The sequence below is a fragment of the Lotus japonicus genome, chromosome 6 (genome assembly GCF_012489685.1).
Source record: "Lotus japonicus ecotype B-129 chromosome 6, LjGifu_v1.2".
In the NCBI taxonomy this organism is placed as follows: domain Eukaryota; kingdom Viridiplantae; phylum Streptophyta; class Magnoliopsida; order Fabales; family Fabaceae; genus Lotus; species Lotus japonicus.
Genome location: NC_080046.1, coordinates 65,982,370 through 65,993,249, shown reverse-complemented (window position 1 = coordinate 65,993,249; position 10,880 = coordinate 65,982,370). Strand labels below are relative to the sequence as shown.

The 10,880-nt window shown below is 35.6% G+C and overlaps 1 protein-coding gene across 1 annotated transcript; it reads left to right on the top strand.

Annotated features, from left to right (window-relative positions):
* Positions 1–534: 534 nt before the first annotated feature.
* Positions 535–8,184, top strand: LOC130723970 (fatty acid amide hydrolase). The gene is made up of 20 exons (XM_057575119.1): positions 535–866; positions 974–1,083; positions 1,295–1,355; positions 1,676–1,863; positions 1,958–2,087; positions 2,226–2,303; positions 2,382–2,529; positions 3,175–3,287; positions 3,370–3,445; positions 3,742–3,813; positions 4,721–4,772; positions 5,741–5,821; positions 5,899–5,982; positions 6,090–6,193; positions 6,365–6,457; positions 6,586–6,654; positions 6,837–6,901; positions 7,434–7,495; positions 7,642–7,737; positions 7,835–8,184. Exons 1-20 carry the CDS (start codon positions 788–790, stop codon positions 7,895–7,897), a joined length of 1,824 nt encoding a protein of 607 aa, XP_057431102.1. The 5' UTR covers positions 535–787; the 3' UTR covers positions 7,898–8,184.
* Positions 8,185–10,880: the final 2,696 nt, after the last annotated feature.

Below are 10,880 nucleotides of genomic sequence, written 5' to 3'. Positions count from 1 at the left end.
AAGCTATTGCATTCAAACTTACTTATTTTAAAAAATAGGTGACTATTTATAGTATTCATAATCAATGCTAATTTACTCCCACTTATTTTTTAAATTAGTAAGTTAATAACCTACAACTTTTTTACTATATTATAAGTCCAAAATTAAAAATTAAGTTATATCTCTCTTGCTTATTCGTTCTAAAAAAATATTCTTAGTTGAATGATTTTATTTGTTACGTAGATAATCTTTTGTATTTATATTAGTGTTTTTTATTTAAAAAGTTAGTTGTATTTTTTGTTTTCTATTAATAAAAATAGTGAAAAATATATTTTGGTTAGCTAAATTGCGGGTAATGGGCACGAGTACGAGCATATAGGTACCCAGAGAGTACGGGGACGGGCATTCAAGTTGCTACCCACGCGGGTATGGGGACGTGTACAGATAATTTTTTAAAACGCGGGTATGGGGATGAGTACTATAGTACCTTACCCAGGCCTACCCATTACCATCCCTGCGTGTATATATCAAAACTCTTTCTAACTATAACTCGAGAGAGAAGCAGGTTTGAAAATGAAGGCACGCATTTATAAAAATGAGCGTGACGCAAGACCAGACAGACGAGACGGCACCGTATTCATTTCACCTGCCAACAAACCAAATGGTTTTCAGCAGCATTGTTAGCTACTCACCATCCTCTCTGACTCAGGGGAGTCAGTTCAAATCACCTAGCTAGGTATTCCACTCTTCTTCTTCTTCTTCCCGATTCACTTCCTTCTGCAATTCCAATTCCTTCTCTATCTCGAAGATGGTGAAAAAACGTGTAATGGTGCCGGCCAAGGACCTTGACTTCTCCACCGTCAAATACGAACCTGAAGTTATCCAAGGTCACTCAACATTACATTTCATTGACTCGCTCATGTTCGATTTGATTTTCATCTTTCTACTGGTAAATTTTGTTTGATCTGATTTTCGTTTGTTTCCTTTTATGCAGCTCCGCATGTGACTGGCTTCATGTTCAGATTGTTCGTCAGGATACTTGAAACTCCATTAATAGGTCCTCTCATTGTCAATATGATCAAGAAGGAAAATAAAATTGATCAGGTCTGTGCGCGTGTGTTCTGTTTTCTCTCTTTTGTTGCTCAATTTTCATGCCATATCTTGAAGGCTTCATTTCAGTTGTGTCGTTATGATCTATGAACAATAAATACTTAAGCAGCGTGTCCGTCTGCACAACAGTGAAGAGAAGAGTCAACATACTAAATTTTCTGTCTACATTTTTTAACAAAATTAATTTGGTTATGATTATGTACAGATGTTGCGAAACACTGTGATACCGGAGGAACCTATGTTTAAACCAGAATATCCACCTCAAGGTAGTTCCTTCTTGTCAATGTGTATTGGTTATGATAATGAGGATAGTTTTTTTTTTTTTGTTGCTATTATAGCTTCGTGCGGCATTAATATATTTGTTCTGTTTGCATTGTATGTGATGTATTCTTATATGTTGGATTTACATAAATTTGGAGTTTGATTGCGAGTGTTCCTTTGGGATAATTAGAATGGGATAGTAGGAATGGAATTACCTTAGGAACTGGAAACTAGAAATTGTGTCAAATACTTGCATTGCGCTTGAACAATTATGTTTTATTATGTAACACGCCCAGATGTCTGTAACACTGTAACATGAATTCAGAAATGGAACCTGGGGTTGTTGCCCTTGACGAAGATGGGAGACCTGAAGACCGAGTTGAGTCTGCCTTGAAGTGTCTTCTACATTATGATCCAGCTGAAACATGGGGAAATGTATCTGTGCCCTTTCGGTACTGGAAAATACGTGACTATGCTTATGCTTATCGATCTAGAAAAGTAACCCCATCTGTGGTATGTCGCATTCAGTTGGTAGCAACTCTAGGACATAATTGTCTGTATTTTAAATTAAATTGTAAAATGAAATGATTTCACTCTGAATGCATAGATTGCTGAGCGCATTATCTCAATAATTGAGGAGAATGGAAGAAATAAACCTCCAACACCACTGTTGATAACCTTTGATGCTGAAGAGCTCCGGAAGCAGGCAGCAGCATCTACTCAGAGGTTTGAAGCAGGTAATCCTGTATGTCATATGATTCAAATGCTTAGATATATGTTGAGGTGTAAGCCTTTGGTTCTTGATGGATTTGAGATATGGTTGCAACAGACATGGATAACTATGTAACTCACACTATTGAACTTTGATTATGTAGGAAATCCATTATCGATATTGGATGGAATTTTCATAGCCATCAAAGATGACATAGACTGCTATCCTTATCCGTCTAAGGGTAAGTAAATCTTAGCATCTGGCCTTGTGTGAGTAATAAATGGAAAGAACACCTTAGATAATCTTTTGGTTTCAACAGGTGGATCTACATGGATGCATGAGGCACGCACTGTAAAAAAGGACGCTGTCTGTGTTTCACGACTGCGCAGCTGCGGCGTTATATTGATAGGGAAGGCAAACATGCATGAGTTTGGCATGGGTACGACCGGAAATAATCCTAATTATGGGTAAGCTTATTTATATATTGTTGATTTAAGTAGAGATCTCACTATCAAGTATATCAACATAAACAAATAAGTTTTTGGTGTGTAGAAATAAGAAAGTGATCTCTACTTGCTTTGCCTAATACATAGGAGAGATTTTGGCCCCCTCCGTTCCCCTCCACTCCATTCCCCTCATAATATTTGAACCAAACATGATAGGTTTAAAAAAAACCTCTCCCCTCCCCTCCAACCAAATGTAAAAGAAATGGACGAGTTACACGAGATTGCACACTTATGTACAAAAGAAGAGCATGAGTTAGGGATCTGCCAATGCGGCAGGTGGGAAAAGGAATGGGCGTCTTTTAGAGTATCAGGATAAATGGGGAGGCGGTAAGGAAGAATTAAGTTTTTACTAGATGTGAGGGTGTCTTTTATTCTCTGTTTTTTTTCTTTAATCTCTAGCTCAGTTCTCTTAATTTACGTGTCTGATTACTCTATACTTGCGTAAAATACCTTTGGGAAATTAGAAGAAAGTTTTCCATAGCGTTAATTGCTATCGGTGTAATATACCCTTGAATAGTGTTTTGCTTTGTTTATAAATTTATTATGTTCTTCATTAGAATCTACATTATCTGATTGTTCAACTGAATTTTCTTTTTTGAGTTGCAGAACTACAAGAAATCCTCATGCTCCTGACAGGTATACGGGTGGGTCTTCTTCAGGTCCCGCTGCAATTGTTGCTTCTGGACTATGTTCTGCTGCACTGGGAACTGATGGTGGAGGTTGTGCAAATCTAATGCGTCGAACTAATTGTTTGCCTCCATTTTTCTATATACTGATTTTTAAAATTCTGGGAAAAGGCAGGCTCAGTCCGTATTCCTTCTTCCCTTTGCGGTGTGGTGGGATTGAAGATAAATTACGCGCGGTCCAGCATGGAGGGGTAATTTAATTTCTCACTGTGATGGATTAGTCATCACCAGCTCTTTACGTGTATAGTGTACTCTTCGTTCATCAAGAAAGTGATTTTTTTATCTCATTGTAGGAACAATTATATTTTTTGATCCTATTCTTTATCATTTGGCATGATTGTCCATTCTCTATTATGGACAATATTAAGTTTGTACCAGAATTTGTGATAGCCAAATGGTTATTGGAAAACAATTGTAGTGTTTGACTCGCTAAATTTATTATATCATGAATGCACACGCATATGATATTTTTTGTTTCTATTTACAGGTCATTATGTGACTCTGGGACAGTGGAAGTTATTGGACCCATCGCTTCGACGGTGGAGGATGCCATGCTAGTGTATGCAACACATATTTCTCTCTTTCTTTTTCAATCTTCCCTTTTTACTTTCTCTTTCGTTTTACTTGACTTCTCTCTACTTTTCCTTACTTAAAACACATACTATTTTTTGTCATTCATCAATAGGAAATTTTCATTTTAAATTTTACTCACCCAGGTTTTGTTCTAGTTCTGTATTTTAGCTTTCTTCTGTGATATTCTTGATTTGTTAGTTTCAGCTTGCTCCTACTTCTATTATTTTCCATACTAAATGCTTAGGCAAGTTTCATCCCCAAGTATATCATTGTTAATGCTTTGTTTTTCAAAATTCTCATTGTGCAGCATGATACTTACATAGAAGATTTATCTGGAATTTCAGTAAAAGAGAAGAGCTTACTTGGTAGATTAGTTATTAAAATCTAAGAGACAGTCAACCCAGAATAAGTTAACATTCTTATACAATATACAGTTAGGAAAACCAAATTAGCTATCAGCTCTAATTCTTGTACGATGCCTAAGTAAATTAAAACGTTCTTGCTACTATCATTGTGCTTTACACCTTCTTTTACATATTTGCTTTACTGTAACATTCCATGTGTGATTCTTACTATAATTTTTGCTCATATGTGAGAAACAATACTCTTCCAGAATCCAGATACAGCTTCTGCATTGGAAGTTCTTTAATAATATTACTGACTTCTTACTAGTATACATATTTTTCTCAATGCTTGATTCAAATGAGAGCTTCCTAAACTTAAATGCTCTTCACTTGCCCTTCAATTGAACAAATACTTGATTTCAAGGGTACAGTCTGCAGTTCTAATTGTTTGATATAGCAATTCAATTGTTGCTGTCAAGTATAAAACTTGGTCAAAATGACTTACTTCTTGTAGATATATAATGAATCTTTCTTTTTCTAATAATTCAGATATGCAGCAATGTTGGGTGCATCACCTACAAGTAGAATCAGTTTGAAACCGGTAATCTTTAATCCTTCAGTTGATCTTCTTCTGAGTAATAAGAAAAGCTTTGAGATTGAAATCTAAAATGTTGACAAGTAGATATCATGGACTAATTACACATAGCAGAATTGCAGAAAGCAGGCAGTCATACAACTTGTGGTGGATAGCTACCATCATTAACGGAGTAGGAAAAAAAAGATAACATTTTCAAATATCACTGTTATGAGAGACCTAATAGCTATTATTAGGCTCCTCGGTTTCTTAGAATGTTAATTAGTAACAATCCTGTAATTTGGGTTTTAAATCTCTCTTTTGAGTTCTTTAATACATGCTTGTGTTCTATACCTTCGTTACCTTCAATTCTGATTACCAATATTTAAAGCGAAAAATCTATTATAAAAAATCTTAATATACCTTCTAGTGAGGGGGGCATCTGTATTTTAATTTTATGGGGAATTTAGTACTCTAGCTGTCTGGCAATTCCATACCATTATTGAGAACACAACATCAAGTACCCTTCTTGATTCCCTTCATCAAATAGCATGCTTTTGACACAGAATCTGTCCGGAAATGCTTGAGAACCTTCATGTGAAATAGAAGAGCTCATGCTATTTCCATAATGTGTCTGTTCCTTCACTCACCCTATTATGTTGGGAAGTGACTACACAAGAGGATTGATAAATGATTCCATCAGTAGTCAGGCATGAAGAAAAAGCAGTTTTTTTTCCCTTTCTCTTTTGCTCTTTAGACATCTAATGCAATGCTAAGGAAGTTATAAGACAAATACCCGTTTGGCTGCAGACCAATGAACACTTATTGGAGCTTATTTAGTGCATTTTCAAGTAGATAAGCTCCAATAAGCCCGTATCCAAAAGAAAACTACTAAACCATCTCTTCTTAGTCATATTTCCTTTACTCTATTCTCTATACAATACTTTTCTGTTCTTCTTTAGCAAGTATTGAGGTTATTTCTCTGTTTCTTGTAGTCACCACCTTGTTTGCCAACTCTGTCACTTGACGATGGTTCGAATGCTTTGGGATCATTAAGAATAGGAAAGTACACCCCGGTAATCACCTTATCCTCGTAATATAGATTCAATGTGCTATTATGATTTTCTAAAATAATATATTTATTCTTATGAAGTGGTTTAATAATGTCCATTCAACTGAAGTCTCTGATAAATGTGAGGATGCTCTCAGTCAGCTGTCAAAGGATCATGGTTGTGAAGTAAGTTCATCAAACTATCGTGGACTACATGATTGTTTGAGCTTTATTTCTAGTTTATAATGATACATTCAGACAAAGCTTAGTATACATTTCTCTTATATTTGAAGATGATAGAAGTTGTTATACCAGAGCTTCTTGAGATGCGAACTGCCCATCTTGTTTCGATTGGCTCTGAATGCTTATCTTCACTGAATCCTGATTTGGAAGACGGGTATGTTTGAGTATATTTGATATAGTTCTGGTAACTTCAGTATGTAGTCTAATTGCAACAAGAAATTATGGTTATTTGTTAGGCATCCTTCTCATGTTACTAAAAATGGTTAGTATTACAATGTGACATGAGAAACTTATGGTGGTTTTCTCTACTTCTTTTCTTTCATAGGAAAGGTATAAAATTGACATATGATACTCGTGTAAGTATGGCTCTTTTCCGGTCATTTACAGCAGGGGATTATGTTGCAGCGCAGTGTCTTAGGTGAGAAGAACTATAATAAATATCCCTTCCCTTCTATTTAAACATCTTATGACTTTGGAAAATTAAATGGTATGATTTTAAAAAATAACAACTAATATTTACAGAAAATTTTATTTAATCTATTCCAGGCGGAGGATTATGTACTACTTCATGGAGATTTTCAAGAAAGTTGATGTCATAGTGACTCCAACAACCGGGTATGTATGTATAGGGATGTAATAGATATACATCTAATTGAATTATTGTAATGGACCCTTTCACGGATATGGAAACATATGTTCAAAGAAGTCAATTACATCATCTTATTTTGGAAAGTTTTGTTGTTGCTTCAATAATTGATGCTGAGAAACTGCAGCTGAACTGCTTTTGTTTGTAACAGTATGACGGCACCCAGAATACCTCCTAGTGCTCTTGAAAGTGGTGAAACAGATATGCCAACTACAGGTGACTGGCTTCACGTTTAAATTTCAGATTGAGGATTTTTTTTCCATGATAATTTGCACTGCAGCATTATAAATTATAATTAGCATCACCTATCACCTATATTGCTATTACTCGTGCACTGATAATATAAACAGACGAGTACAACCTATGGCAAGAAGGTTTGTCATCTCGGTATCAGCAAATTTGTCTGTTGGTATAAGATGAGTTAATGGTCCATATACTTCTAGGTCAAAATAACAGTGAAGTAAAAGTCTGTTACTGTAATGTCGCTGTAAGATTCTGAATCAAGAATCTATTTATCACAACTTATAGATTGAAGTGCCATAAGCTGCAGATGTTACTACTGAACATTGTGGTATTCCAACAAACCATGGCACAGGATATATGGTTATTTTCATATTGAATGTATATTATGAGACTCCATATCTTGACTCATTACTTTTAGAAGTTGGAACATAATAGTTCATGTCATGATTATGACAACTCGCTGCATAATAACTTGCCTCATTTTAAATTAAAACTTGTTTCTCAGGTTACCTTATGAGGTTCGTTGTTCCAGCCAATCTTCTGGGATTGCCTGCCATTTCTATCCCGGTGAGTGAAATTGAAATCAATCACTCATTCCCGAGTATTGTGTTTATTATGTTTGGTCTGAAGAGTACATTGAGATAAATGAATTGACCATAATCACAACGAATAGACGATATTATCTTACTTTAACTAACGTGTTCCTTCCATAGGTTGGTTATGATAAAGAAGGACTTCCAATAGGTTTGCAAATAATAGGTCGACCATGGGCAGAAGCTACCATTCTGCGTGTGGCATCTGCAGTAGAGGTATGTATATCAATCATCATGCATAAATATGGAATGGTCTTAAAATTTATATCCATTATTATTTTTTGGTAAACGTTCTTCTATCCAATGTATTCAGAAACTGTGCGGTGAGTCAAAGAAAAGGCCTGTGTCATACTATGATGTTCTGAGGGCTAACTGAAGCTAAAATATTCTTTGGCAATGGATTATCAATGGCTGAAGCCTTCGCTGTGTGTTTCATCCTTGGGGCATCTCATTTATAAAAAGAAATATGTATTCTGACGAGTTCTTAGTTAATAATGTATGCAGACAATAATTGTAATAATTTAGAGATAAAAATCGAATATTAATATATTATTTAGAAAACATTGATGAAAATAACACGCACAAATGTCTAGATGTAAAAAGGAGCTTCCTTCTTGATTGTAATTATGATTATGCGCTCTAGAATGTATAGCATTTCTCTCATGACTACATTTCCGTTATCCGCAGAAATATATACGTTATATAAATATCATGCATGTTGCTGTAAAATAACCTAAGTTCATGTATGTTATCACGCTTCAGGCATCTGATTCCAAAATAACCTAAGTTCATGTATGTTATCACGCTTCAGGCATCTGATTCCGTCCACCACAATGTGACCATTCAACTCATCACCATCTTCTTCAGCCCAAATGGCTGCACGACCAAGTACTTACAAGTTGGTCAGCCAAAATGACCAAACATAAAAACTTCCGTTTTCTAACCAACTGGCTCAACATAAGGCCAAGTTGTTAGAGCTGATGATCAAGTTTACCTAGGCAAGACTAACACCTAAATGTCACCTACATGACAAACTGATAAACAGTTATTCACCTCTAGTCCTCTACCACACCATTAATCACTCTGATAAATACAAATACATGTTTGATCGCACTATAAGTTAAGCATTTATATTTTATACACTAATGTACATTTTTGCTACATCGGAAAACTAACAACGAAATGAAAAGTTAAGGAATTGCCAAACGATCCCTCATGACGAGGATTTCTAAGTCCGACGACGGGGTCTCTAGGATACACAGCGCCATGGATGGTGTGAAAGCTCCTTTCTTGTCTAATCAATCCGCAGGTTGATTGCAGTCCCGACTAATAGCAGAAATAGATAACTTCCACCTTCTACTGATAAGCTCTCGGATGTCGCTCAGGATGGGAAAGAATCTACGGCTGTCTTCATCCTCCAACGCCCGAATCAGGTCGCAGCAATCCACACTGCAGTTTACATCCTTGAATCCGTGATCCCACACTATCTGCAAGCTAAGTTTCAACGCCCTTGCTTCCGATAGCAGAACACTGCCACCCGCAAGATAATTGTGGAACCCGCAAACCCAGTGCCCATGATGATCACGACCTAGACCACCAGAACCCAAGGGATCTGGAAAAATAGTTCAATTTTTGTTGTTGTATTGATAAAAGATTTTGCCTTTTTTTGTACTTTAACAAGAAAGATCTAGCAATTGTGCAAATGCTAATGGAAATTGAACACTATCATCATGGTATTTGCGAGAAAGAAAAAATTATAACTCGGATCTTGATTTCTTGTACATAAGTGGGAGGCCAATAGCTCTGGATATCAAGGCGATAATGGTTTGCTTTATCCTGGACATGATAAGGATCTTGATCATCAATGGTGGGACTTTTGACTCTAAATTGAAAAAGAATATTTAAAATTGGGATTAGGGTTCTTGATTTTTGTTTTCTTGGGAAAAAGGTTTTGTTATGTAATTTATCCTAATTGATGGGTTCAAAGTATAAATAAATTATTTAATAAAATGGATTTGATAAAAAATATAAAAAATAATAATGAAATGAGTTGGATATTCTATGATGACACATATAACATGAGTTGGAATTTTTCAAAGACACATGTAATAATACCATTGGAACATCTAAGCTTGGGTTATTTAACCCATTTTTTACCTAGGGTCATTTAGATAACTCCGGAGAAAAATATAGGAATTAACTCAGAGTTAAGAGAAAAATATAAAGATGATATATTACTATATCAAAAGTTGTCTTTGATTCTGGTTCAAAGGCTCTGAAGGGATGAAGAAGAACAATGTTGGATGTGGATGCTTGTTTGAGAGCTTGAAGACCAGATATAAACAATTTGAGTATTACTGGGTCGATATTTTAGGTTTGTGTTGGTATTTTCAATAGAAATATGAGTCTTGATGCTCGACTTCTTAAGGGATGAATTATCATGAACTTGAATAAATTGTACATAATTATTGGCAAGGTGATCCACTGGGTAGTTCCATGGAGGGTGCTCATGACAGATTGACAAGGATGGTGTTTGTGATAGAGTGAGTAATTAAGAGTTTTTTTTATTAATTTGGGGATGATATTAAGGGTTTTTTTTTTACCCGTGCGTTGCACGGGTAATATGTCTGTCGTATTTGATACGTCAATTAATACGTTATTTTTTAAAATATATTAAACAAATGAAATAGAAGAGTATGAAATGCGAAGCAAAGTGAACAAAAGGATGCGATTGATTAACTAATAAGAAGATTGGTTAACGAAATCTCAAATACTGCAAAACATATAAGGGGATGGTTTAATGGTGGCTAATAAACAATAACTGAGTTAATCTACAATGAACACGATTATGCACGTTCGTTTCCACTCATATGTTCTAAAAAACATATTGGTAGACAACATTGCGCGTGGAGTTTGAAACTACCCCTTGTTCATCCGCAATGAGCACCTTCAGTCCTTTTCTAGATTTCACCCTTGAGATAGCGACATACAGCTGTCCATGAGTAAACACGGGTTTCGAAAGGTACAAACTCACATGAGAAAGGGACTGACCCTAACTCTTATTTATAGTCATTTCAAAACATAAAGTCACTGGGAATTGCCTTCGAGAGAATTGGAAGGGAAGACCAGAGTCAGAAGGTGTTAAGGTTATCCTTGGAATGTACTCTGTTTTACCCAACCTGATTCTTGATAAAACAGTTGCAACAATTATATATTGAGTAAGATGCGTGACTCTCACTCGGGTTCCATTACACAAACTAGCCGCTTGGTCTATGTTTCGAAGAAGCATGATCGGAACTTCAACTTTCAATATTAGTTTGTGGTTTGGAATTTCCGAGCACTGAACGTCATTTAAAAAC